General features: G+C 62.9%; 1 protein-coding gene across 26 annotated transcripts in view; it reads left to right on the top strand.

Moving 5' to 3' along the window:
• The window catches only part of NCOR2 (nuclear receptor corepressor 2), a 143,977-nt gene extending 120,314 nt beyond the window's left edge, over positions 1–23,663 (top strand). For 4 of the 26 annotated variants that reach the window (XM_081122411.1, XM_081122410.1, XM_081122390.1 and 1 more), the window contains 25 exons: positions 460–621; positions 1,608–1,729; positions 2,449–2,551; positions 2,779–2,883; positions 3,157–3,260; positions 4,053–4,203; positions 6,052–6,192; positions 6,525–6,611; positions 7,283–7,581; positions 8,936–9,287; positions 10,313–10,534; positions 11,076–11,330; positions 11,976–12,125; positions 12,301–12,462; positions 12,555–12,741; positions 13,248–13,789; positions 14,884–15,033; positions 15,179–15,324; positions 15,713–15,906; positions 16,641–16,790; positions 17,364–17,512; positions 18,182–18,235; positions 20,601–20,819; positions 21,771–21,950; positions 22,509–23,663. In XM_081122411.1, coding sequence (XP_080978537.1) covers positions 460–621; positions 1,608–1,729; positions 2,449–2,551; positions 2,779–2,883; positions 3,157–3,260; positions 4,053–4,203; positions 6,052–6,192; positions 6,525–6,611; positions 7,283–7,581; positions 8,936–9,287; positions 10,313–10,534; positions 11,076–11,330; positions 11,976–12,125; positions 12,301–12,462; positions 12,555–12,741; positions 13,248–13,789; positions 14,884–15,033; positions 15,179–15,324; positions 15,713–15,906; positions 16,641–16,790; positions 17,364–17,512; positions 18,182–18,235; positions 20,601–20,819; positions 21,771–21,950; positions 22,509–22,690 — 4,568 coding nt within the window. In that variant the 3' untranslated portion in view covers positions 22,691–23,663. The remainder of the gene's footprint in view (positions 1–459; positions 622–1,607; positions 1,730–2,448; positions 2,552–2,778; positions 2,884–3,156; positions 3,261–4,052; positions 4,204–6,051; positions 6,193–6,524; positions 6,612–7,282; positions 7,582–8,935; positions 9,288–10,312; positions 10,535–11,075; positions 11,331–11,975; positions 12,126–12,300; positions 12,463–12,554; positions 12,742–13,247; positions 13,790–14,883; positions 15,034–15,178; positions 15,325–15,712; positions 15,907–16,640; positions 16,791–17,363; positions 17,513–18,181; positions 18,236–20,600; positions 20,820–21,770; positions 21,951–22,508) is intronic. The other 22 variants (XM_081122406.1, XM_081122413.1, XM_081122405.1 and 19 more) reach the window with 18 other exon arrangements.
• The last annotated feature ends 421 nt before the right edge of the window (positions 23,664–24,084 follow it).

Below are 24,084 nucleotides of genomic sequence, written 5' to 3'. Positions count from 1 at the left end.
TCGGCGCTGCCGTAGGTGATGAATAAATGGGCAGACGTGACCAGGCTCCAGTACCAATGTGTGTAAACATCAGGCATGGGGCCCTGGGCCAGTTGGACGTCCCCTAGCCTGAGGGTGTGTCCCAACCCCCCCTTGCCTGACACTGGGCCAGGGCCTGCAGGACCCAGTGTTAGGGCTCAAAAGCTCCCTGGGGTCTCGGGCCAACAAGGACCCAAGCCCAGCCCCAGGACACACGCCTGTGCTGAGCGAATGTCCCAGGGCCCAGAGCAGCACCCGGCTCACAGATTTGGGGGGCTTGCATCATAGATGCCCTCCCCCTTCCATTTGGCTGGGACCCTGCCCTTGGCCTGGGCCGTGCTGAGGGCTCAGAGAGGGTCACGTTTAAGTGGGGGCGGCCGTGTCCCTGGGGTTCTCGACTCTGGCTGAGCACAACTGACTGTCCTCTTGTCCCCTTGGCAGAGAAGCCTGTGTTCTTTCCAACCTTCACAGCTGAGGGCCAGAAGCTGCCCGCGGAGCCCCCGTGCTGGACCTCTGGCCTGCCCTTCCCCGTGCCCCCTCGCGAGGTGATCAAGGCCTCCCCGCATGCCCCTGATCCCTCGGCCTTCTCCTACGCCCCGCCTGGTGAGTAGCTCGCCGAGCTTGGGCTTCTCGGCCACCGGGCTGAGTTGGCTGGCGCAGTCATTGGGCGCCAACTATTTGCACATGGTCATTGAAGGCACAGGCGGGGAATCTGTGGAGATCTGAGAAGCCTGTAGGATTGGGGTTGAAATCACTGGTGACAGGGAGCCATAGATGGTGCGTGACTGGTGAGGGGCAGCTGTCTTCCTCCAGTGACTCAGAGCTAATGGGCTGTTGGAGAGGAAATCCTGGGGAGGGGGCTGCTTTGGTTTGTGGGTACAGTCAGGCTGGCTTTGAGGTCATTCCTGGGTTCCCCAGTCCTTCTGGACCCCACCAGCAGCTGATTAGGAAAGGCCGTGCTAAGCAGAACTGACCCTGAAGGACACATGGGCCAGATGAGCCAGGAGAAGGAAAGGCATGCCAGGCAGAGGGAAGAGTATATGCAAAGGTCCAGAGGCAGGAAAGAGTATGTTAATCTTGAGAAACTGAGTCAGGCTGCTGTGGTGGGAGCTCCCCATGAGCCTGGGGAGACCACTAGCACCAGGCCAGGTAACCCAGAAAGCCATGTTGGAGGTTAAGACTTTATCCTGGGGGCAGTGGGAGCCACAGAAGGTTCACAGCACTGGGAGGACATAAACCAGGGGACTTTGTACAAAGACCCCTCTGACTTCTGTGAGGGGAATGGACTATTGGAGGGTAAAGTGGAAATGGGGAGACCAGTCAAGGGGGATGGGCAAGAGTTGAGGGGCTGGGCCAGGCCCTGGGATGTGACTGGGTGGATCCCAGTCTTCCCTGGGGGTTGATGTCTGGACCAAGGACACAGACAGCTTCTGAGGACAGAAACAGGAGCACATAGGGGCACATGTGGATGGTCACCTGCCTGGGTAGGACAGGGCAGAAGTGGGGAGAGGCCTGGTCAGGGGGAAGTCTGTCCAGCAGGGGCATGCCCACGTGTGGGGACCTGTGATGGACAGATGTGTGCCCTGCAGGTCACCCACTGTCCCTGGGCCTCCACGACAGCACCCGGCCCGTCCTGCCACGCCCTCCTGCCATCTCTAACCCTCCACCCCTCATCTCCTCCACGAAGCACCCCAGCGTCCTTGACAGACAGGTGGGTGCCATCTCTCTCCCAGGTGAGGCGGGAGGGGCGGCCCCCCAGGAGCGTCAGTGCAGCCTGGTGCCTGGAAACAGCCCCTTCCTCTCCTGGGGGTTCAGTTTTGCTATCTGTAAAGTGGGGCCACTGGGACCTGTGATGTGTGGATGGGGCGGGGTCATCTCTGTTCATGGCTGGCTGGGGTCTGACCTGGCTGGAGCCTGCCCCGGACACTCAGAACCTGAGGAGGTCACTCTGTGAGGCAGTCAGGTGCACGTGCCCTGCAACCAGACTGTGTCTGTGCCTTCATTTCCACTTTGTGAAATGGAAGGTCGAGTGCACTAGGCACTAGGCTGGCATGTGCTGAGCCTTGGTCTGTGGCTTCCTTCACCTCCCTGCCCTGCCCCGTGCAGCACAGGAGGTGGGTTGGGGAGTGGGGTTGAGGCATCAGCTCAGCCCCTAGACTGCTTGTACCATTCCCCGTAAACCACACCAGGTCTCCATGGCCACTTCGCAGGTGAGGGGACCGAGGCTCTGGAGAGGCAGTGGCTTGTCCACGGCTGCTCTGTGGGGCGTCAGGGCCGGGACTCTAGCCCCAGGCCTCTTGGACCTTCTGTGGTCCCAAGGTCCCCCCCTCGGCTCTCATAAGAGGGGATGTCTGGGTGCTGTGGCTGGGCCGGGGCCTGTGGTGCAGGGACTGGGGGTGCTCTGTGACCCCATGACCTCTGTCCTCGCAGGGACTGTCTGTGCAGCTCCACATCCCGTACTCAGAGCATGCCAAGGTTCCCGTGGGCCCCATCACCATGGGGCTGTCCCCTGCCATGGACCCCAAGAAGCTGGGTAAGGATTGGGGCCTCCCCATCTGGGTGGCCCGGGCTTGGCTCTGGCTGCCCCTGTCAGAGGGACACCTGGGTTATTCAGCTGTCCTTGCTGGGGTTTGAGGGATGGCAGGTCGGCCCATGGGACTCCGGCGTGAATGTGGGGGTTGGCACGGTGGATCCCCCGGGCAGGCTGGGGAGGGACCCTGTCCCAGGGGCGCCTGGCTCACCACTCTTGCTTGTCCCCAGCACCCTTCAGCGGGGTGAAGCAGGAGCAGCTGTCCCCGCGGGGCCAGGCTGGGCCACCGGAGAGCTTGGGGGTACCCATGGCCCAGGAGACGTCTGTGCTGAGAGGTGAGGCCCAGAGTCTGCCCTGTGTCCCTAGCAGCTGCCCCTCTGTCCTTGGAAGGTGGAGGCAGGCGTGGGCCCGTGAACTAAACCCTGCTGAGAAGCTCCAGCTCCCGGAGGGTCCAGCAGCCCGTGTTCTCCATTGGCTGCCTCGCTCTGTGGGGCCCAGGCTCCCTGCGCGTGGAGACCCTGAGGGAGACGGCAGCACAGTGAGGGTGGCTCCCAGGCCTGGGGCCGGGCCACAGAAATCCTTTAGCCCCCACATCTCGTGTCTTCCAGGGACATCCCTGGGCTCGGTTCCAGGAGGCAGCATCAGCAAAGGCGTCCCCAGCACGCGGGTACCTTCCGAGAGCCCCATCACCTACCGAGGCTCCATCACCCATGTGAGTGCCTGGGGCACAGCAGGAGGACAGGGCGGGGCAGACCAGCGGGCGGCAATTTCAGGTGTGGTCCTGGCTGTGGACAGCAGTGGACCAGCCCCTCTGTCACCTCTGTGTCACCAAGCGGCGCCTGCCTCTGAGGAGCCTCTTGATAGGACGCCCCTGGCTCCCTGGCTGAGCGGTGGCTGCAACCTAGTTTGTCACCCAAATTCACACCCGTGTATCTACACGTCGGCACATGAACAGTTTAAAGTGCAGCCGGGAGGTTCTAACTGGAGTGTTAATTTTGAGAAGTCCAGGGGGAGCCCTGTGCATCTGGGCACCTTGCTCACCTCCCCCTTGCAGATGAGCATTCGCGAGAAAAGCCCAGGGCGGCCAGCTGCTGCCCTGTCCCCACTGGGGGTTGTTGCTCAGCAGAGAAAGTCCTGTGGGGGGCTTGGTGTTCACTGGTCCTGGGCCTGGTGCACAGTAGGGCCCCATGTCTTTGAATGGGCTCTTGGAGTCACAGAAAGAGCAAAGGAGCATCTTGATTTGTGGGCAGCTGGTCTGTGCTGGGTGCCTTGGAGAGTTGTAGATAGAGATGGTCTCTGTTCTGCGATGTATGGACGGGTTCAGAGGCAGAATGGCATGGCCACAGTCACACAGCAGCCCGCCTGGGAAGCTGCTGTTGGACATCCAGCAATCTGACTCCAGATTCTAGCCGGTCCCCACACTAGTGTTCTCGGAGGTCGCCTGGGCGGGCGTGTGGTTTGGAGGCCACATGTGGACACGTGCTCGCCCCCTCTGCGCCTGCAGGGCACTCCTGCTGATGTCCTGTACAAGGGCACCATCACGCGGATCATCGGCGAGGACAGCCCGAGCCGCCTGGACCGCGGTCGGGAGGATGGCCTGCCCAAGGGCCACGTCATCTACGAGGGCAAGAAGGGCCATGTCCTGTCCTACGAGGGTGAGTTCTGTCCCCGGCAGCTTTGAGAAGCTGGCGGGGTGGGCAAGGCTTCCCTTCCTCCCAGTCGTGGGCTCTCTGCTGCCCAGGAGAGACTCTCAAGGTGAGAGGACTTGTGGGACCTGGTGTTTACCGGGAGCCGACCACATGCAGGGCTGGGGACACAGCGTCTGAAGTTCCCCCTCAGACAGGACGTCACCTTGTTAATTCTGAGTCATGGGAACCTACCCCACCCAACATCGCTTGTCCACCCAACCCCAGGCCTTGGTGTTTCTGGAGCTGGTCAAGGTCACGGGGTGGGGTTGGAGCTAAAGGGCAGCCAGATGGGACACCGTGGAAGGGGGTGCCTCTTCCATCCAGTGGTCCATGGCCACCCTTTTGGCCCCTCTAGAGAAAAGAAGGCCCAGGATCAGGGGCGGAGGATGTTTCGTCCCTTGAGGTGGCTTGATAGGGGCAGGGCTGGGGTGACACCAGGAAGCACATTCAGAGAGGTGGTGAGCTCCCCGTCCCTGCAGATATCCGAGCCAGCAGCAGGTAAGGGTTGGCTTTAGCTGCCTCCCTCCTCTGCCCAGTTCTTTACAATTGAGGAAACAATTGTAGCAGGCATTGCTAGAAGCATAGTGGGGAAACTGAGGCCCGGAGACCCTGCTCATGCCCCAGGACCCAACTCCAGGCCCCCTCAGCCCTCCTCCTTTCTGGTTCTGGGTTTCACAGCCGAGGGGCCCTGCACAGAAGAGGTTAAGGGAGTTAACACTGGATGAGAATTTCCTGGCAGGCTGGGCACCCAGGGGTGTGGAGATAAAAGCTGCTAATGGGCGCCCCTCTCAGCCGCTGGCAGCTGCCAGGCCCTAAATTGCTTGTCCTCTGATGGGCGGGCACCTCTTCCTCTCCAGCCTCCTCCAGTCCTGGGGAGTGGAGGCAGCACCCTGTGGCTTAGGCACATGCTGCGCTGTGCTGCCAAGTTGTGGAGACAGTCTTGGGGACACTGCCAGCCTCCATACCTGGCCGAAGGCCCTGGGGGACAGTGGAAAACTGGGCGGGTGAGGTCTTGGGGGCAGAGAGCAGTGGGCGGAATCTCCGCTTGGGCTCCTTGACCAGTTCCTGAGTCTCTGTGGTTAAGTTTATCATCTGCAAAATGGTCTTTTAATTTCTCATATGCTTCCTGGGACCACGTGGCTGCGGGCAGCAGCCCGGGTGTAAGGCGTAGGGAATGGGGAGGACTGTGGCCACCTGGAGAGCGAATGCTGTCTCCAGGGGCACCTGCCTCTCTCTGGTCACCAGTAGCTGATTGTTGTGCCCTAGGAAGGTGAGCCCGCTGGCTAGACTCTGATCTCTCCATGGGTATCTGAAATCTCCCAATGTTTAAACATTAGCACTTAATTCTGAAAAGAAAAATTTGATAGCAGCAACTGGCCCCCAGTTTGCAATCTCCGGAGTAGCCAGTGCTTCGAGGATCCTGGGAGGGGATCCTTCATCTCTGCGGGCCGGGATGCGAGCCCTTCATCTCTCCCCAACCTGATAGGCGAGACCAGCCTTTTGCCCTCCCAGGGTCCTTGGCCTGTCCAGGGGGCAGTGAGCCCAGCCACAGGTCCTCGCCCCACTGGGCTCATCCTAGCTTTGCGAGGCCACCTCCGCCGTGGACACTCCTTGTCCCTTCCCTCCCTCCCCAGACACACACCTCCATGTGGACGTGGCATGGGGCACACACATTTGTGCACGTGGCCTCCCTTTGCCCTCAGTGACCCGCACGCCTGCACACACGCACAGGCCCAGCTGGTTTGCTGGTCCCAGGCCTGTGCCCACGATCGCCCTGTGGCGGGCCCCTCACCGCCAGCTTGGCCTGGTTTCCAGGTGGCATGTCTGTGTCCCAGTGCTCCAAGGAGGACAGCAGGAGCAGCTCAGGACCGGCCCACGAGACGGCCGCCCCCAAGCGCACCTACGACATGATGGAGGGCCGTGTCGGCAGGGCCATCACCTCGGCCAGCATCGAAGGTGGGGTGCTGCCCGGGCGTCTCCTCCAGGCCTCAGAAACGAATGCTGGGGCGCCCAGGGCTGCCTCCGCAAAGAGAGAGCGTGTCTCTCGGCGCCCCCTGGAGGGAGGGGGTGGGATGCTCAGCCCTGTTTACAGATAGGAAAACAGAGGTTGGGCGTCTGAGGCCGTCTGGGCCCAGGAGCTGGGACACTCGCTTGCTGGGTCCTATGCCCCCACCACCTTTATCTTGGGGACTGCTGAAGGGACCTACCACTGGGAGGGGTGGCCCCTGTCAGTGCCCAAGGCTGGCTCGGGGGACCCATGTAACGATGCTCTTGCCCTCTCCCCCCAGGTCTCATGGGCCGGGCCATCCCACCTGAGCGACACAGCCCCCACCATCTCAAAGAGCAGCACCACATCCGCGGCTCCATCACGCAAGGTACCCCCCCCCCCCCCGGGCCTCACAGCAGCTGTAATGAGGTTACAGTCCAGGAGGGGAGAGATGCTTGAGGCCGTGGGGGCTCGGGTCAGGGAACAGGGGCTGGGGAAGGCGTGTCGTGCACGTGTACGTGACAGGCACATGCACAGGTTGAAAAGAGAGCAAAATGCCACCCATCCCTCTTCACTCTGTAGGCGCCATTTACTGAGCACCCACTGTGTGCTTGGCACTAACCCAAGCGCTGCTTGTGTGTTACCTTGCAGAGCAGCTTGGAGGAGCAGTTGGTAGGAGGTTGGGGGCAGGCGCCTGGGCTCTTGGTTGGTTCGTGGCAGGCCAGCCACTGTGAGCCCGTTTACACTCTGTCCACAGGACGTCCCAGAAAAGGTGTGCACGCCCTGAATAATGATAAAGGCAGCGTTTATTAAAATACATTTCACTTTCAGAATGGAGCCATCCGCTGCTAAAGTGTGTACACGTTTTGGGGGGACACCCAGTATATTATCTCATTTGAAGGTTTGTGGTTGGGGGGGTGTCTCAGGAAATGTTCCTGTTTTATATGAAAACATTGAACCCAGGTAGCGTGGCTCCAGAATCCGCCGGTGTGGAGGCGCCGGGTTAGGATGGACCGGGGGGGGTACAGGCGTGATGTCAGTGCCTTGTCCTCTCGGCAGGGATCCCACGGTCCTACGTGGAGGCCCAGGAAGACTACCTGCGTCGGGAAGCCAAGCTGCTGAAGCTGGAGGGCACCCCGCCGCCGCCCCCGCCGCCCCCTCGCGACCTGGCCGAGGCCTACAAGGCTCGACCCTTGGAGGCCCTGGGCCCCCTGAAGCTGAAGCCAACCCACGAGGGCCTGGTGGCCACTGTGAAGGAGGCAGGCCGCTCCATCCACGAGATCCCACGTGAGGAGCTGCGGCGCACGCCCGAGCTGCCCCTGGCCCCGCGGCCGCTCAAGGAGGGCTCCATCACGCAGGTACAGGGGCCGGGATCGGGGCGCGCCGTGGGGACTGTGGGCCCCTGCAGATGGGGAAACTGAGCTCAAGATCGCACAGCTGCTGGCTACTGGGCATTTGCCTGTCCATTTCGGACCCCACGCTGTCGGCCTTATGCTCGTGACTTTTCACTGCGTTTACAGCCTATGAGTCCATGATCCCATCCTTCAGGTGCAGGCACTGAGGCCCTAGAGCTAAACTTACTGATAGTGGCCGCCCTCATTGAGCCCTTGCTGTGGGCCAGGGCCGCCTGGCCACGTGGCGTCACCGTGTGGTTGGCCTCCCTTCAGCGGCCCGAGGTGGTTCTTACCATCCTCATTTTGTTTGTGAGTCAACAAGGTCAAGGAGGTTAAGCTACTTCCCCAGCGTCATGCAGCAAGTGAAGGGCAGCGGTGACTCTCAAGTCCAGCTGCCCCCAAATCTGCAGCATCTTTGTTTCGCGGCATCTACCCCCCGAGAGGCTCCAGCCCGGTGGGGGGGGATCAGCTCCGACTGTGGGAGGCGCCGGCCAGTGGGAACCACGAAGGGCCACAGTCCCTTCCTGTGGTCCGAGGCCTGTGTGAGGGAGAGGGAGCCTCTGGGGGGACAAGGCAGGAGCAGTGGAAAGCTCCCCTCAGGGCCAGGGGACGGTGTGGCTCCCAGCTCTTAGGCACTTGAAGAGCCATCAGCAAGTAAACAGGGACTCCAGTCTGATTCTAGAATATTCTCTTTGAAACGAGGGCGTTTCCCCTCCTTATGAAAGTAATTAAAACATTCCTGAACAAACACGGAGTTGTGTTATTTGCAAAGACACAGGGCCCCTCTGTATCTGGGTTTCCCAAGCCTGTCTAAACAGGGCGGGGTCTTCTCCCAGGTGGCCAGGCTGGGACGGGACCCCTGTTTCTTCAGCTGCCCTTCCTGGCCAGAGAGCAAACATGAACCTCAGCCCTGACCGCCCAACCTTAGGCCTCGGGCGGTGGAGCCGGAATTTGTTGCTGAATCCCCTGGCTTGGCAGTGGGTGTGGGAGGGAGGGTCCCACACTGGCGGGAGGATTGTGCCCACGTGGGGTGTTGATCAGCGATCCAGCAAACCCCAGGGGCCAATAGCAGGTCCCCCACTTGCTCCAGGAAGGGCTGACCTCTGACCTCTCTGTGCCTTCTGCTGCTTCACCCCCATTCCCCACCCCAGGGTGGCTCTGGGGCCAGAGGCCAGGGCAGGGCAAGCAGGACAGCAAGGGTGTGCTCCTCTGAGGCCCAGCACACCCTTGGGTGTGGGATGTGGGTCCCCATTATGTGGCCGAGCAGCTGAGGCCGAGAGAGTGATGTGGCTGGTGCTCACCTCTCCTCCCCCCACAGGGCACCCCGCTCAAGTATGACACTGGCTCCTCCTCGGGCTCCAAGAAGCATGACGTTCGCTCCATCATCGGCAGCCCTGGCCGCACCTTCCCGGCCGTGCACCCGCTGGATGTGATGGCAGATGCGCGGGCGCTGGAGCGCGCCTGCTACGAGGAGAGCCTGAAGGGCCGGCCGGGGGCCGTCAGCGGCACGGGGGGCTCCATCACCCGGGGCGCCCCGGTCATTGTGCCCGAGCTGGGCAAGCCGCGGCAGAGCCCTCTTACCTACGAGGACCATGGGGCACCTTTCACCGGCCATCTGCCACGAGGCTCGCCCGTGACCACGCGGGAGCCCACGCCACGCCTACAGGAGGGTGCGTGGGGCGTGGGTGCAGGGTGGGAGGTTAGGGCGGTGGGAATGGGCTCCTGTCTCGGGAAACTGCCCCACTGCCCACTCTTAGCTCAGGTCGGAACCCAGGGGCACCCACCAGGCCACCACGTCTGTTCCGTGGGCCTTCGAATCCCGCTCAGCATTCCCCCCTCCCCGCCCCCTCCCAGACCACCGCCACTTGCACTTGGCTTCCCCGACTCCTCTCCTGTCCTGTAATCTCAAACAGCAGCCAGGTGCTGCTTTAAAAACTTACATCAAATTGCACTGCCCTTCTGCGTAACTAGCCCGGTGACTCCTCGCCAGTCTCAGGAGGAAAATGGACCTTCTCTGCCCTGCCCTGGGGAGCCTGCAGGCCGGGCCCCCCCTCCAGCTTCCTTTACCCCCGGGGCCCAGCCGGAGGGGCCTCCCCTTGGCTGCTTCTCCCAGGCCCTTTGCACGTGCTGCCCCTCTGCCTGAAACGCCCCCGCCTCCCGGGCCTTTACCTAACTTCTCACCCTTCAGTTCTCTGCCCAAAAGTCACATCCTTGGGGACACTTCTTTCCCGTCCTGTCACATCCATTCACGTCGTAAAGGTTTTTCAGACCGTTTCTCACTCCGCAGTTCTCGTTGGAGGGTTAGTCTGCCGTCCGCCTCCCGAGTTGGGTCAGCTCCGTGGGGGCCGGGAACTCTGCCCGCCGTCTGTTCCCAGGGGCGGCCCAGCTCCTGGCACAGTGCTTGGCAAGGAGTCGGGGCTCAGGAGCATTTTTTGATGGGTGGATTGAATGAATGGATGAAACCGGGAACAAATGAATGTTGTTGTTTTTTTTTAAGAATTAAAAAGCAAATGAGTAAAGGATTGAAGAACCAAAAACTGAGGCCTGTAAGGGGGGTGAAGGCAGATACCTGGTCCTGGGGCCCCAGAAACCCCCTCCCCCAATAGCTTCCCACAAACACGAGCCTCGGCGGCCCCTGCGTGGGGCTGGGACACGGGCACAGAGGTCTGATGCCGTCCCCGCTCTGGGTCCACAGGCAGCCTCTCGTCCAGCAAGTCCTCCCAGGACCGGAAGCTGACGTCGACGCCCCGCGAGGTTGCCAAGTCCCCGCACAGCACCGTGCCCGAGCACCACCCCCACCCCATCTCACCCTACGAGCACCTCCTCCGGGGCGTGAGCGGGGTGGACCTGTACCGCGGCCACATCCCGCTGGCCTTCGACCCCGCCTCCATCCCCCGCGGAATCCCTCTGGATGCAGGTGATTGTCCTGGACCCGCAGGACCCGAGGCTCGGGGCTGGGGCCCCGTCGGTGTCTCCCGAGGGCTCCCCGTTCACTAGCTGGGCTTCGCTGTTTGGGGAGACCGAGGCCTAGAGCTGGGGAACCCAATGGTGCAACCATGTGAACTGCTTGGTTGGAATTTCTCGTAGGAGTCAGAGGGACAGGCTGGGTTAAACATTTTTCAGTGGTTTTCTCTTCCTGAGGGACTTGTCAGCGCCTTTAAAGTTGCAGACGTATCTCGGGAAGGCCCGGGTGCGAGTGTTCCCCAAAGGAATGTGATCTGAGCACCGTTGGGTGCTCCCTGTGTCCTGGTGACCACGTTTTGGGTGCCGAGCATTTGGGGTAACTTCAGTCCAGAGAGAACTGTCCATAAGAGCCCCCGTGTAGGTTTTGGGGAGCGAGCTTCTTCCTGCTTAGAGGCCTCAGGTCTGGCCTGGGGTGTCTGGGGAGATGCTGTCGGTGTGGGAGTTGGGGGCACGGGGACGGTGGGTGGCGTCCTCTGACCCTGCGCCCCCCCCAGCAGCCGCCGCGTATTACCTGCCCCGGCACCTGGCCCCCAGCCCCACGTACCCGCCCCTGTACCCGCCCTACCTCCTCCGCGGCTACCCGGACACGGCGGCGCTGGAGAACCGCCAGACAATCATCAACGACTACATCACCTCGCAGCAGATGCACCACAACGCGGCCACCGCCATGGCCCAGCGCGCAGACATGCTGCGGGGCCTCTCCCCTCGCGAGTCCTCGCTGGCGCTCAACTACGCCGCCGGCCCGCGAGGTGGGTGGCCGCCGGTCCCCGAGCAGGTGGGCCGCAGGAGAGGGGCCACGCAGGCCGGCGCGAGCTCACGCGTCCTCGCGGGGGCGCTGCGGGCGTGGTGCTGTCGGTCCCGGCGGTGTGCGCCGCGGGCACCTGCATGCACGCCCGCGAGGGTGCCCGCGGGCTGTGTGCTCCTGGCATACGCAGTTTCAGGGTTTACGAGCAAAAGCAAGGCTGTCGGGACTTCTGGTTCCCACGACTTGCGTGCAGCCTGCGGTTGCCTTGCGTGTGTCTGTGGACATCAGCCTCTGGAGAAACTCCCAGAATGTCCTGAGACGCCCAAGTCCTCGTCAGGGCCCAGTTGGGGAAACCCGTCACACGGGGTGTTCCAAAGACGGGGCTGGAGTGTGGAGACCTGAGGCTGAGGTCCGGGCGGGGGCCTCGGGGCGCAGGCCGCTGCAGGCTCACCCGCTGCTGAGCTCGGGAGCAGCGGGGCACCGGGAGAGCCTGACGTTCGGAGAAGGGTCCTTCGGGGCCAGGGCGAGGACCCGGGAGGGAGCACCCGGTGTGTTGTTCGGGTGAGGACCTGGAGGCCCCCACTGCAGGGTGGCCCGGCCGGCAGGGCCCCTCCCACCCGTGCTACAGCCTGCCTCGCCGCCCCCGCAGGCATCATTGACCTGTCCCAAGTGCCACACCTGCCCGTGCTGGTGCCCCCGACACCGGGCACGCCCGCCACCGCCATGGACCGCCTGGCCTACCTCCCCGCCGCACCCCAGCACTTCAGTAGCCGGCTCAGCAGCTCCCCACTCTCCCCAGGTAACGTCTGCCCCGGCCCCGCCCCGGCCCCTGCCCGGGTCAGACCCTAGTGGCTGGGGAAGTGGCCAGATGGATGTCCGTGGGCAGATGCCTCGCCCTCTCTCTTTCACCCCAGAAGACAAATCCAGGCCCTTTCTGGACCCTGGGGCTGAGCCGCAGGCCTTTTGGTTTCCAGGAGGCCCCGCTCACCTGACAAAACCCACCACCGCGTCCTCGTCGGAGCGGGAGCGGGAGCGGGAGCGGGAGCGGGAGCGAGACCGCGACCGGGAGCGGGAGCGGGAGAAGTCCATCCTCACGTCCACCACAACGGTGGAACACGCGCCCATCTGGAGACCTGGTGGGCACCGGAGACCTCACCCCGAGCCCCAGGGGAGTGGGCCCCCCGCGGACGGGAGGCCGGCCCCTGACACCACAACCTGTCGCCTCCAGGCACAGAGCAGAGCGGCGGGGGCGGGGGCAGCAGCCGCCCTGCCTCCCACTCCCACCAGCACTCGCCCATCTCGCCCCGGACCCAGGACGCCATCCAGCAGAGGCCCAGCGTGCTGCACAACACGAGCATGAAGGGCATCGTCACCTCCGTGGAGCCCAGCACGCCCACGGTCCTGAGGTGGGCCAGGTTGGCACAGGGCGGGGACGGGCGGGCGGGCGGCTCATGGACACAGGTGGCTGGAAACACAGATGGACCCGTGGGGTGGCATGGACGGGGACGGTGGCTGGTGGGTGGTGAATGGGTGGCCGGTTGCATAGACCTGGGCAGGCGAGAGGATGGGTAGGTGGGTGAGCAGGAAACTTGGGTGGGTGATGGGCTGAAACAGTGGACGTGTGGGAAGATAAACAAACGGGTGATGGGTAGGTGGAGGGTTACGGGTGACGGGTGGGCGGGTGGATAAGGCAGGTGCGTTGGGTGGGTGGGCGGGGGGATGGATGGTGGGTGGGTGGGTGGGCGGGGGGATAGGTGATGAATTGGGTGGACAGGTGAGGACCTGCCTGGGTGGGCGGAAGGGCAGGTGGGCAGGCTGTCGGGCTCAGGGAGCCTGGAGGAGGAGAGACTGTAGGCGCGAGGGAGTGACTCAGGCCCCATCTGGCTCCCGCGGCCTCCTGACCCCCACTCTCCTCCCCCAGGTCCACCTCCACCTCCTCTCCTGTCCGCCCAGCTGCCACATTCCCACCCACCACCCACTGCCCACTGGGCAGCACCCTGGACGGGGTCTACCCCACCCTCATGGATCCCGTCCTGCTGCCCAAAGAGGCCCCGAGGGTCACCCGGCCAGAGAGGCCCCGAGGGGACGCCGGCCACGCCTTCCTCACCAAGCCCCAGGCCCGAGTAGGGCTGGAGCCAGCCTCCTCCCCGGGCAAGGGATCCGAGCCCCGGGCCCCGGCGCCCCCCGGCTCCGGCCACACAGCCATCGCCCGCACCCCGGCGAAGAGCCTCGCGCCCCACCACGCCAGCCCGGACGCGCCTGCGCCGCCCGCCTCGGCCGCGGACCTGCACCGGGAAAAGACTCAAAGTAAACCCCTTTCCATCCAGGAACTGGAACTCCGTTCTCTGGGTAAGACCACCCTGACTGCGGCCACCTTCATAGACGCGATAATCATGCGTCAAATTGCTCACGATAAAGGGTCGCGAGAAGGAGGTTCGCTGGCCAACGACTCCCCTCGCGATGGTAAGACTTCTGGCCCCGCCACGCCGCCCGCCCGCCCCGTCTTGTGGCCTAAAGATATTTTCAGATCTCTGCTTTTTACTCCCCTCCCCCGTTTTTCGTTGGTTTCGGTATTTGGTTTTTTTAACTTCGTCTCCATTGACTGCACGCTCTGGGGGCCCCCCGCCCCTCCAGGGGGGGCCCATCATCTGCACATTGTTTTATCGTGATTTTTTTTTTTTTTTGGATTTTCGCTTTTCTTCCTTAATGAATGGATCTGTGATTTGACTTCCACCGCGCCTCCCATCGCCCCCCTTGCGCCTTCGTCGGGGGAGCAGGGAGTGGGCTGCAGAGGGGCGCGGGCGCTTTGCCTGCCGCCGTGTGTGGATGGATGAGTTAGGTTTGGAGGATGCCCGCCAAGGAAGACGGGAAGGGGAGAGGAGGGGGGACACCCCACTTTCCAGGAGGAACTCGGGACCTGACCCCTGCATCCCTCCCAGGCTGTCAGGGAACCTTGGGGATGCCCCGACCCTGTGTCCCCCTTGCTGACCCACCACCTAGCATCCGGGGGAGAAGGGGGTCCTCTGGCCCCAGCTCTGGGCTCCTCTTTGCTGGTCCAGGGCTTGTGGGGGCCTCTGGGACCTGAACGTTTCTCCTGCCACCACCACCCCGCCCACTGACCTCGCTCCCTCCAGCCCATCGCAGCTGTTCCACACCCCCCCAGAGACTCACCCTCCCCACGTCTTACTCTCCCCCCGGCCCACACCTGGGGGTCTGTCTCTGTTCCTGCCCCGTCCGTATGTCTCTCTGTCCTTCCCAGGTCTGTCTCCATCTCTCATCCTGTCTGCCTGTGTCCCAGTCTCTCATTTTTTCTCCATCTGTCTCCCTCTGCTGTCTTCTCTCCCTCCCTTCTCAGTGCACCCCCACCCACCCCTACCCCCGGCCAACCAGCAGCCTCTGCTCTGGCTCACCCCCCGTCTCCATCTGCCCAAATACCACACTCTGGCCTGGGGGGTCCAGGGACCACTCAGTGTGGCAGGGCAGGGAAGGGGGGCTGGGTGGGGGAACCCAGCTTCAAGTCCTGGCCTGGCCTGAGCTTCGGCCTCACCCTGCTCTAGGTTACCATGGTGGCAGCTACAGCCCCGATGGGGTGGAGCCCATCAGCCCCGTGAGCTCACCCAGCCTGACCCACGACAAGGGGCTCCCCAAGCACCTCGAGGAGCTTGACAAGAGCCACCTGGAGGGGGACCTGCGGCACAAGCAGCCAGGTAGGGCCCTGCCCTGCCCCCGTGTCTCCATCACACAGAAGGAAGACAGGCTCCTGGAGGTAGAGGGATCGCACGTCCCCACAGCCGCATTCAAGGCCACCCCTTGCCCACCCCCACGCCCTGACCGGCTCTGCTCTGCCCACAGGCTCGGGGAAGCTTGGTGGTGAGGCCGCTCACCTCCCGCACCTGCGGCCGCTGTCCGAGAGCCAGCCCTCCTCCAGCCCGCTGCTCCAGACTGCCCCCGGGGTCAAAGGTCACCAGCGGGTGGTGACCCTGGCTCAGCACATCAGTGTAACTACCTCGCCTCATCCCCTTGGCATGTGGGGCGGAACCAGACCCTAGGGTGCTGGTCGGAGGGTGGGGGGAAGGCCACACACAGCCCCTTGTCTGCTGGGTAAACCAAGCCCTGGCGGTGTGGCCCGGGGATCCCTGAGTCTCAGCAGCAGATTCTGTAGCTTCCCGCATCCAGCCGACGGATCCTCAGTGTGAGCCCACGTTCCACGTCTTACACACGCTGGCTGGTGGCCCTGCCCTGGGCATGCGGGGCATTTAGGCTGCTGTTGGCAGAGAGCCGGGAACCGAGCTCAGTCTAGCCCTCACCCCACTGGAAGATTCTGGAAGGTTCTGGTGCCGTGGATGCCCCCTGACCCTGTGCCTCTGCCCCCACCCTGGCCTGCAGGAGGTGATCACGCAGGACTACACGAGGCACCACCCGCAGCAGCTCAGCACGCCCCTCCCCGCCCCGCTCTACTCCTTCCCCGGGGCCAGCTGCCCCGTCCTGGACCTCCGCCGCCCTCCCAGCGACCTCTACCTCCCGCCCCCGGACCATGGTGCCCCAGCCCGCGTCTCCCCTCACAGCGAAGGGGGCAAGCGGTGAGTGCTGGGGGGCGGGTGCCCCTTGCCCGTCGGCCACCCTCGGGAGGCCGGTGTACAGATGAGAAACGGGCCCGGGGAGAAGGGAGCATTTGTTCAAGGTCACAGCTGATAGGTAACAGCCGGTATCCGTGGGTTCTAGGCACCGAGCTAAACACCTAACACGGGTTAACCGGGATTCTCACCACAGCCCCAGGAAGTGTAGGCAGCATTGTCCCTATTTCACAGAAGAAGAAACTAAGGCATGAGAAGTGAACTCCCTTGCCCACAGGGACACAGCCAGTAAGTGGCGGAGCTGGGATTCTAACCAGAGCCGTGTAGTCTGAGAGCAGCCTCCTGGCAGCCTCCACACACTCGCACCTGGTGACCCCTGGGGGCCTGGGGGGTTGCAGAGCAGAGGGAAGGTTTCTAGCTCCGAGGATGGAGCCATTCTGGGTGGGGGGCACCAGCTGAGTGAGACACAGAGGTGGGGAGACTGCAGGATGTCTGTGGAAACAGTAGGTTACCTGGTACACGGTCCATGAGCTGAGGGTGATTTTATGTTTTTAAAGTGTTATTAAAAAGGAATAATACACAGCAGAGACCACAAGTGGCCACAGCACCTAAAATATTTACTATCTGGCCATTCCCAGGAAAAGCATGCCGAGCTCTGAGTTCCAGTGAGGCTGGAGCGGGGGAGGGATGCGTCCCCCTCAGGAGGGGGCGCTCTGAGCGCTGACCACTTTCTCCCCTAGGTCTCCGGAGCCTAGCAAGACATCAGCCCTGGGCAGCGGTGAGGATGGCATCGAACCTGTGTCCCCACCAGAGGCCGTGGCCGAGCCTGGGCATCCCCGGAGTGCCATGTACCCCCCGCTGTACCGGGATGGGGAGCAGGTGGAGCCCAGGTACCTACTGGCGCCCCCACCACCACCATGGGGGCTTAGGGCCCAGCCACTTGCCTGCCTGAGCCCTCAGGAGTTAACAAAGGCTTCAGGGGGGCCTTAGCGGCAGCTTCCCCTGCCTTGCACTGGTGTCGCTCACCTCAGGCCGGGCCCCAGTTACTGGCATGTGGAGAAGGTCTGAGAAGTGAGCTGAAGGTGCTGGGGCCGAGTTGGGGCTCAGGGTGGGGTGTAGGCAGAGAAAAAAGCCAGGCCTGCTGGCCTTTGGGAAAGCCGTGGTCTCAATCCACTTCTGGTTCCCAAGGCCCTTTTCAGAGGTGCGGGTGGGGAGAGCTGTTGCAGGTAGACAGATGTGGCCCACCAGGGCAGCTGGGATTCTCCAGAGGTGTCCCAAGTCCAGGGACAGGTGAGCTATGGAGACATGTGCAGGAGACGTGGTCCCTAAAGGATGGGGTTGCAGCCATGGGCGGGAGAGGCTTGGTTTCAAATTTCTAAGGCAGTCAGGTGGTGAGCGCCCCATCATCAGAGGCGTGTAAGCTCAGCACCGGGGGAACTGACCTGCGTGTCTGATCCTCGCAGCAGGATGGGCTCCAAATCTCCAGGCAACACCAGCCAGCCGCCAGCCTTCTTCAGTAAGCTAACCGAGAGCAACTCCGCCATGGTCAAGTCCAAGAAGCAGGAGATCAACAAGAAGCTGAACACCCACAACCGGAACGAGCCCGAATACAGTAAGGGCTGCCTGTGGGGCCCAGAGCCTGTGGGGCCCGGAGCTGGAGCCTCAGCAGAAACCCACGGGGGGGGGGCTCTCTAAAGCCAGGGGGCCTGCTGACCACCCCTGCCACGGCCCTTTGCCCCACGTTCAGGCTGGTCTCTCTGCTGTAGGCACTTACTGGCCCAGCATGTGGCACCTAGGACAGTGCCTGCCTCCAGGGGGTGCTCAGTGAATCCGTGCGTGAGCCATCTCGGCCCTGCACCAGCATTGGTGTCAGAGCCCAGAAGGGCCCTCTGTGCCCTCTGTTTACGGCGTTCACCCCATTCTTGGTTCCCCCATTTATGTAGTTAGTGCAGGAAACCCCAGGTGGGCTTTGCCACCCTTAGCACAGAGCCTGGCACGTGGCACCTCAGGACAGTGAATGGCAGGAACCTGTCACCGTCCCTGGTCTGAGGAAGCCGCACTGGCCAGGGAGTCAGGGCATCCCGGAGACTTTTCTCTTCCTGGGACTGGCCTAGAAATTCTGCAGACAGTCCCTGGCCCAGGCAGCACCTGCCCCGGCAGGAGCCCATCTGCATTGGCCAAGCACCCAGGGGTGCACCTTGCCTAGACCAGACAGGTGACCGAGCAGGGTTATGTCCTCGGGCCCGTCTGCTGTAGGTCTTACCCGTCTCCTCATCTCCAGATATCGGCCAGCCCGGGACGGAAATCTTCAACATGCCTGCCATCACCGGAGCAGGTAACCGCCGACTCCGGCCACGTGGCCACGGGCCCCTCCCCCCCTCCCCTTCCCCAGCTCGGCTGCTCCCTGGGGAGGGCAGACTGGACAGAGACTGGAGGACCCTGGCCTCGGAGGTCACTGGGGCCCTGCCCCAACCAGTCACGACAACAGGACCCTTCTTAGCTCCTGTGTGTCCCCTCCTCTGATCTGAACCAGCCCTGCAGTGGGGCCCACGAGGCTGGCGAAGGGTCTCACTTAGAGTTAAGTTCCAACACCCCAGGCGTTAGATGGTATGAGATGCCCTCACACTGTCCGGGAACCTACCTGGCTCGCCTGCTGCGTCTCAGGTGGGGACAGCGGAGTGGGCTCATACTTGGGGTGCACAGGCTTCCCTCGGGGTCCATGTGGGCACTTTTTATAGTTAGAGAGTCACTTTTACTTAAATTCAGGCCAGGGAGTTGAAGAAATGATACAGATGTTACAGAGATGGATCTAAATTCACACATTTAAGCTAAAACTTGAGCCTTCTATGACACTTTGGACTTCGGCTGGGGCTGGGGTTGGACCCCAGTCTCCGGCAGGGGCCACACTTACGCTGTGTATTTCTTCTGAGAAGGACTGGCTGGGGCTGGATCTGATGTGAGGGGTCCAGGCCCTGAGCGGATTGGTGGCTGGCGCCCCCGTGTGGTGGGGGAGCCGGGGTGTTTGCAGGCTGTTGGCTCTGTGCTCTCTGGGCCTTCAGGGGGAGCCTGAGGCCACAGGGAGTGGGGGAGCTGTGCTGACCCCCGGGGACCGTGGTGAGCAGGGGACCAGCCACGTGTGGGTCCTGACTGGGTTGTGTCTGTCCCCCCAGAGACAGTGGGGGCTTCGCTGCGCTGGGCCCCAGGCCACAGGGAGGAGACAATTTGTCCAAAACAAGATGGTTAGAAACAAACGTTTCCGGGATGTTCCAGATCTTGACAGGCAGCTAGTGTGTCTGCAGAAGTTCGTGCCGAGGGTGCAGGGAAGCTTCAGACTTTGTAACTGGAGACGGTTGAGCTTCCTGCCCAGCACTCAGCTCAGCTCACGGGAATGACCTTGGGGAGACGGCTCAGTGACCCTGTGATTGCTAAGACCAGAGACCGCCAAGGCCTGCCCTGTGTCGTCCTTTCCACTTTCCCGGTGTTTGCTGAGTGTGTAGGATCGCAAATACTTTCTTTTTTAGCACTCACCCCTGCTGGAAATTTGGCTTTTTCTTGAGGACATGGCTTATTTTTTTTTTTTTAAGTGCTGTTGAAATACAGCCGGGACATAGCTGAAAGGTTGGGGAGGGCGCCCCCTGGATGTGAAAAGAAAAACTGTAGTTGCCAATCAGTTGCCACGGAAATGGGATGTTGGCTCCTGGCCCCAGAAGAGGGAGGGTCTGAGAGGCGCGCTCTTCGCCGGGGATGGCAGGCGGCCTCCGCTCGCCCGCCCTCTGTCACTTGGTATCTGCACATTTCCTCCGAGCGGAAGGATTAAAATTCGTGGACATGTTGCCCCATGGCAGACAGACGGCTCAGGGCTTTGCCAAAAGCAAACAAACCGAAAAGAGACACATTCTCCAGGGTTTGCAAAAGTCCCCAGAATGGGTCACAAGAAAAAAAAAGGGGCAGAAAACCTGGTCGGCAGAAAAGGAGGCCTGATTAGCGTGACTTGGCAGAGGGTGTGTGGAAGGATCCGGCCGGGAGCAGTGTGTGGGTTCCACCACTTTGCAGCGGGGTGGCTGGGCCGGGGGCGGTCATGCAATTGTCTCTGGCTCTGCCCTGTCCCCCCCACGCACCATAACTGCATGGCTACAACCCTCACCCTCCGTCTCTGCACCTCTCTCTCCTCGTGACTCCCGGGTGGCGAGAGTTAGACCCAGCTGGGGGCAGATGGGGCTGAGGATCCCAGGCCTCGCGGGCGGGGGCATCAGAGGGGGGTACCGGCTGGTCACCTTCCTCCCCTGAGTCTTTCCCAGGCCCCTGCCGCCCCCGCCCCTTGCCCAGTACCAAGCTCTGGCTTGACTTAGTTTCCCAGCAGCCCCTTCTTCAAACAGGGTGGCCCTCTGGCCCCCCTTGGAATTTAAACAAAGAAGCAGCTTCAGCTAGGACTAGGGGGGCAGAAGGGGCCCCTGATTTCCCAGTGGGCAGAGTAGAAAGGAGGCCCCCAGCCCCACCTCCCCGGGGATGCCTGAGCGCCCCCAGGGCCCACGGCAGCGGGGTCCCCAGCAGCAGGAACACCGAGGGGCGGCGGGGATAAAGAAACGTGTTGCTTTGCCGAAATGTGCTCACTGTGTATTCTCTCTCCTCCCTCTCTCCCTGTCCGCTGCCCCTCCGTGTCCCTCGGCCCCCGTGTGTGTGTGTGTGTGTCTCTCTCCCAGGCCTCATGACCTGCCGAAGCCAGGCGGTGCAGGAGCATGCCAGCACCAACATGGGGCTGGAGGCCATTATTAGAAAAGCACTCATGGGTAAATATGATCAGTGGGAGGAGCCCCCGCTCGGCGCCAATGCTTTTAACGCTCTCAATGCCAGTGCCGGCCTGCCCGCTGCTATGCCCATAACCGCTGACGGACGGAGCGAACACGCACTCACCTCGCCAGGTCTGCAGGCCGCCTCCGCTCGGCCCGCCCCGCCCCGTCTGTCCTGCCCGCCCGCCCGCCCGCCCACTGCCCAGTGTCTTTAATCCTCGCGCCTCCAGCTCCTCTCACCGACCCCCCTGCAGCTTTAGAGCTTCTGACTATTTTTGTGCGTGTTTGACGTGGTTCTGGAGTTGGCTAATCCGTCCCCTAGCTGGGCAGGTACCCCCCGCGTGGCCACGGCACCCCGACCCGCCTCGCCCACCGGGCCCCAAAGGAGCCACTGCTTTTCTAAAATCACACTGCCGCCCGACTCCTGCCCTGCGCTCCTCCCCACGGGACACAGGGCTGCCCGAGTCCCTGCCTGTCCCTGTGTCTCCTCGGGGGAGATCAGGCTCTGTTCCCCCGCCCGCTCTGTAGATCAGGGGGAACCCCTGGGCTTGTGGCTGAGAGGCCTGTGGGCTCAGCGCCTACTGCGGCCACCGTGCGTGTCCACCACTGGCCCTTGGGCTCATGGGAAGAGACCAGTGTCCATGTGCTAGCCCCAAACTCAGAGGGGCCAGCTCCCTCTGCCAGGGGCACACTGCATATTGGAGCAAGGGCCAGGCAGGGAGGGCTCAGGTCTGTTAGTCTGACCTGGACCCCGTGGTCTCATAAAGCGTCTGGACCTAATGGAGGCCCAGGCCTGGCCTCGGGCGGGGCCTGCTGTTTGCCAGTTCAGCACAGTCCCGGGGCAGTGGTCTGGGCAAGCCAGAGGCCCAAGGCTTCATGCTCAGGTCCAGCCGCTGGGCGGGGAGCTGGGCTGCAGGGCAGCCTGAGGGGGCTTTGCAGATAATCAGTCCACCCCCTCCAGTAGAAACTCACCCCCAGACCCAGGCTTCTCCCTTGGGAGGCCCCACCCCACCCCCCTATCCCACCGCGGTGTGAGTGCGCCCTGGCAGTCCCACATGGCCCCCTCCTTTGTGTCTCCTGCAGGTGGTGGCGGGAAGGCCAAAGTCTCCGGGAGACCCGGCAGCCGAAAAGCCAAGTCCCCGGCCCCAGGCCTGGCATCTGGGGACCGGCCACCTTCTGTCTCCTCGGTGCACTCGGAGGGTGACTGCAGCCGCCGGACACCACTCACCAACCGTGTGTGGGAGGACCGGCCCTCGTCTGCAGGTGGGCATCAGGGTGGCGGCCAGGCCGAGCCCCTGCGCCAGGCCCAGCCAGCTGCCCGAGCACCTACTGTGTGCAGAGCATATGGTAGGGCCTGTGCTGGGAAACTGCTCAGGGGGTCAGGAAGCTTCTGACAAGGGCCCAGGTGGAGGGAAAGGGGGTGTGAGTAGGGCTGTCCTGGGAGCCTGGCCTCTAGGTTTCCCCGAAGAGTAGATGGAGGACTCAGGAAACAGGGCGGTGGGCAAGGCCTGATCCCGTGGGCTTGGCGGGCTGTTGGGCACCAGTTTTCTTTATGAGCAAAAGGGGACGCCGGAGGTTTAGTTGGGGAAGAGCAGGATCGCGGTAGGTTCAAGAGGTCTGTCGGCTACAGAACTGACGCGAGGGGCGGGGCACCTCGGTCCAGCCAGGGAACAGGTGGAGGTGGGAGAGGCGGAGAAACCTGCCAGGAGTTGGAAAGGGCTGGGCAGCTGCCGGGCTCAGGAGGCCCCGGCCCGGCGCCTGGCGTGGCGGGTGGGCCCGTGGGGGCTGCCTGGCTTACCAGCACCCCCGTCTTTCTGGCAGGTTCCACACCGTTCCCCTACAACCCCCTGATCATGCGGCTGCAGGCGGGTGTCATGGCCTCCCCGCCCCCGCCAGGCCTCCTCCCGGGCAGCGGGCCGCTCGCCGGCCCTCATCACGCCTGGGAGGAGGAGCCCAAGCCGCTGCTCTGCTCGCAGTACGAGACGCTCTCCGACAGCGAGTGACCGTCGCAATGGGGTTGGGGGCGGCGCAAGTGCCAGCGAGCATCCGAGCAGCAGGTGAGGATCGGGCGGCTGCCAACTCCCCCGACTGAGGAAGGAGCCCCAAAGTCTGCCTGTGCGTCCGTCCATTCATCCGTCCGTCTGTCCAGAGCCGGCATCCTTGCCTGTCTAAAGCCTTAACTAGGACTCCCGCCCCGGGCTGGCCCTGTGCAGTGACCTTACTCAGGGGATGTTTACCTGGTGCTCGGGAGGGGAGGGGGCCGGGAGGCAGCGCGGCCAGCGTGCGGTGGCCACACGCAGACGCTGAGATGGCCAGGGACCCAAAGCAGGATGACCACACACCTCCCACGCCACTGCCTCCCCCCCCTAACGCATTTGGAACCAAAGTCTAAACTGAGCTAGCAGCCCCTGCACCCTTCCTCCGCCCCCATCCTGCTTAGCGCTCCGGACAGATGGACACGGGCCCTGTCCAGCCCCCAGCGCTCTCATCCCCACCCCAGGGCTGCCCCAGCCGCCGAGACTGCTGGAGCCCATTCAGGAGGCCAGGTGGGCGGGCGAAAGGGCTGGGTGTGGCCTGGGGCCCGCGCCACCGAGGAACTGGACTGTTTTCTCACACATCGTTGCCGCGGCGGTGGGAAAGAAAGGCAGGTGTAAATGATGTATTGGTTTACAGGGTATATTTTTGATACCTGCAATGAATTAATTCAGATGTTTTACGCAAGGAAGGACTTACCCAGTATTATTGCTGCTGTGCTTTCAATCCGCTTACCGTTGGAGCGGCCGCGCAGGCCCGCAGTGGGTGAGCCCCTTGTCCCGGGCCGAGGGGCGGGGCCACCAGCTCGCAGCCCCCATGCCCGCCCGCCCTCCCTTCCTTGGGCAGAACGCGTTGGATGGGTGTTCCGTGACCGCCATCTGCGTGGGGCGGTGGCGTCTGTCATTTACACGTTGTTCTCATTAAAAAGCGAATTATACTCGAGCGATGGTGCTGCTTCTGTCTCAGACTGGGCACCGGGGGGCGGGCATGGGAGTCGGGGGACAGTGGGAGGGAACCTCGGGATTGAGGTTGGGGGAGGCAAGGGAACGTCCCCCTAACTCAGCAGCCTGGGCCCTCTGCAGAGGAGTGTTTAACCCGCGGTTAGAAGTCCCCTGAGGGCACCGAGGACTCGCCCGCGGGAGAGCCACACTCAGGCTGAGGGTGTCCCCGATGCCCTCGTCATGGACAAGCAGACGCTGCTGCTCCGCCTGCCAGACAGGAGGACGCGGGTCTGGGAGCCGCTGCCGGTGTCCTCGTGGTTCGCACCCAGGGCCCCTGCCCCTCCCGGGACGCCCGGCTGGGCCTCACGTTCAGCACTTCCCGCAGGATTTGGGTGGCAGCAGAGAACCAGGGTGCCCTGGAG

Source organism: Miniopterus schreibersii (genome assembly GCF_964146895.1).
Source record: "Miniopterus schreibersii genome assembly, chromosome: 20".
NCBI classification, from domain to species: domain Eukaryota; kingdom Metazoa; phylum Chordata; class Mammalia; order Chiroptera; family Miniopteridae; genus Miniopterus; species Miniopterus schreibersii.
This window is presented reverse-complemented; position numbering and strand designations above follow the sequence as displayed.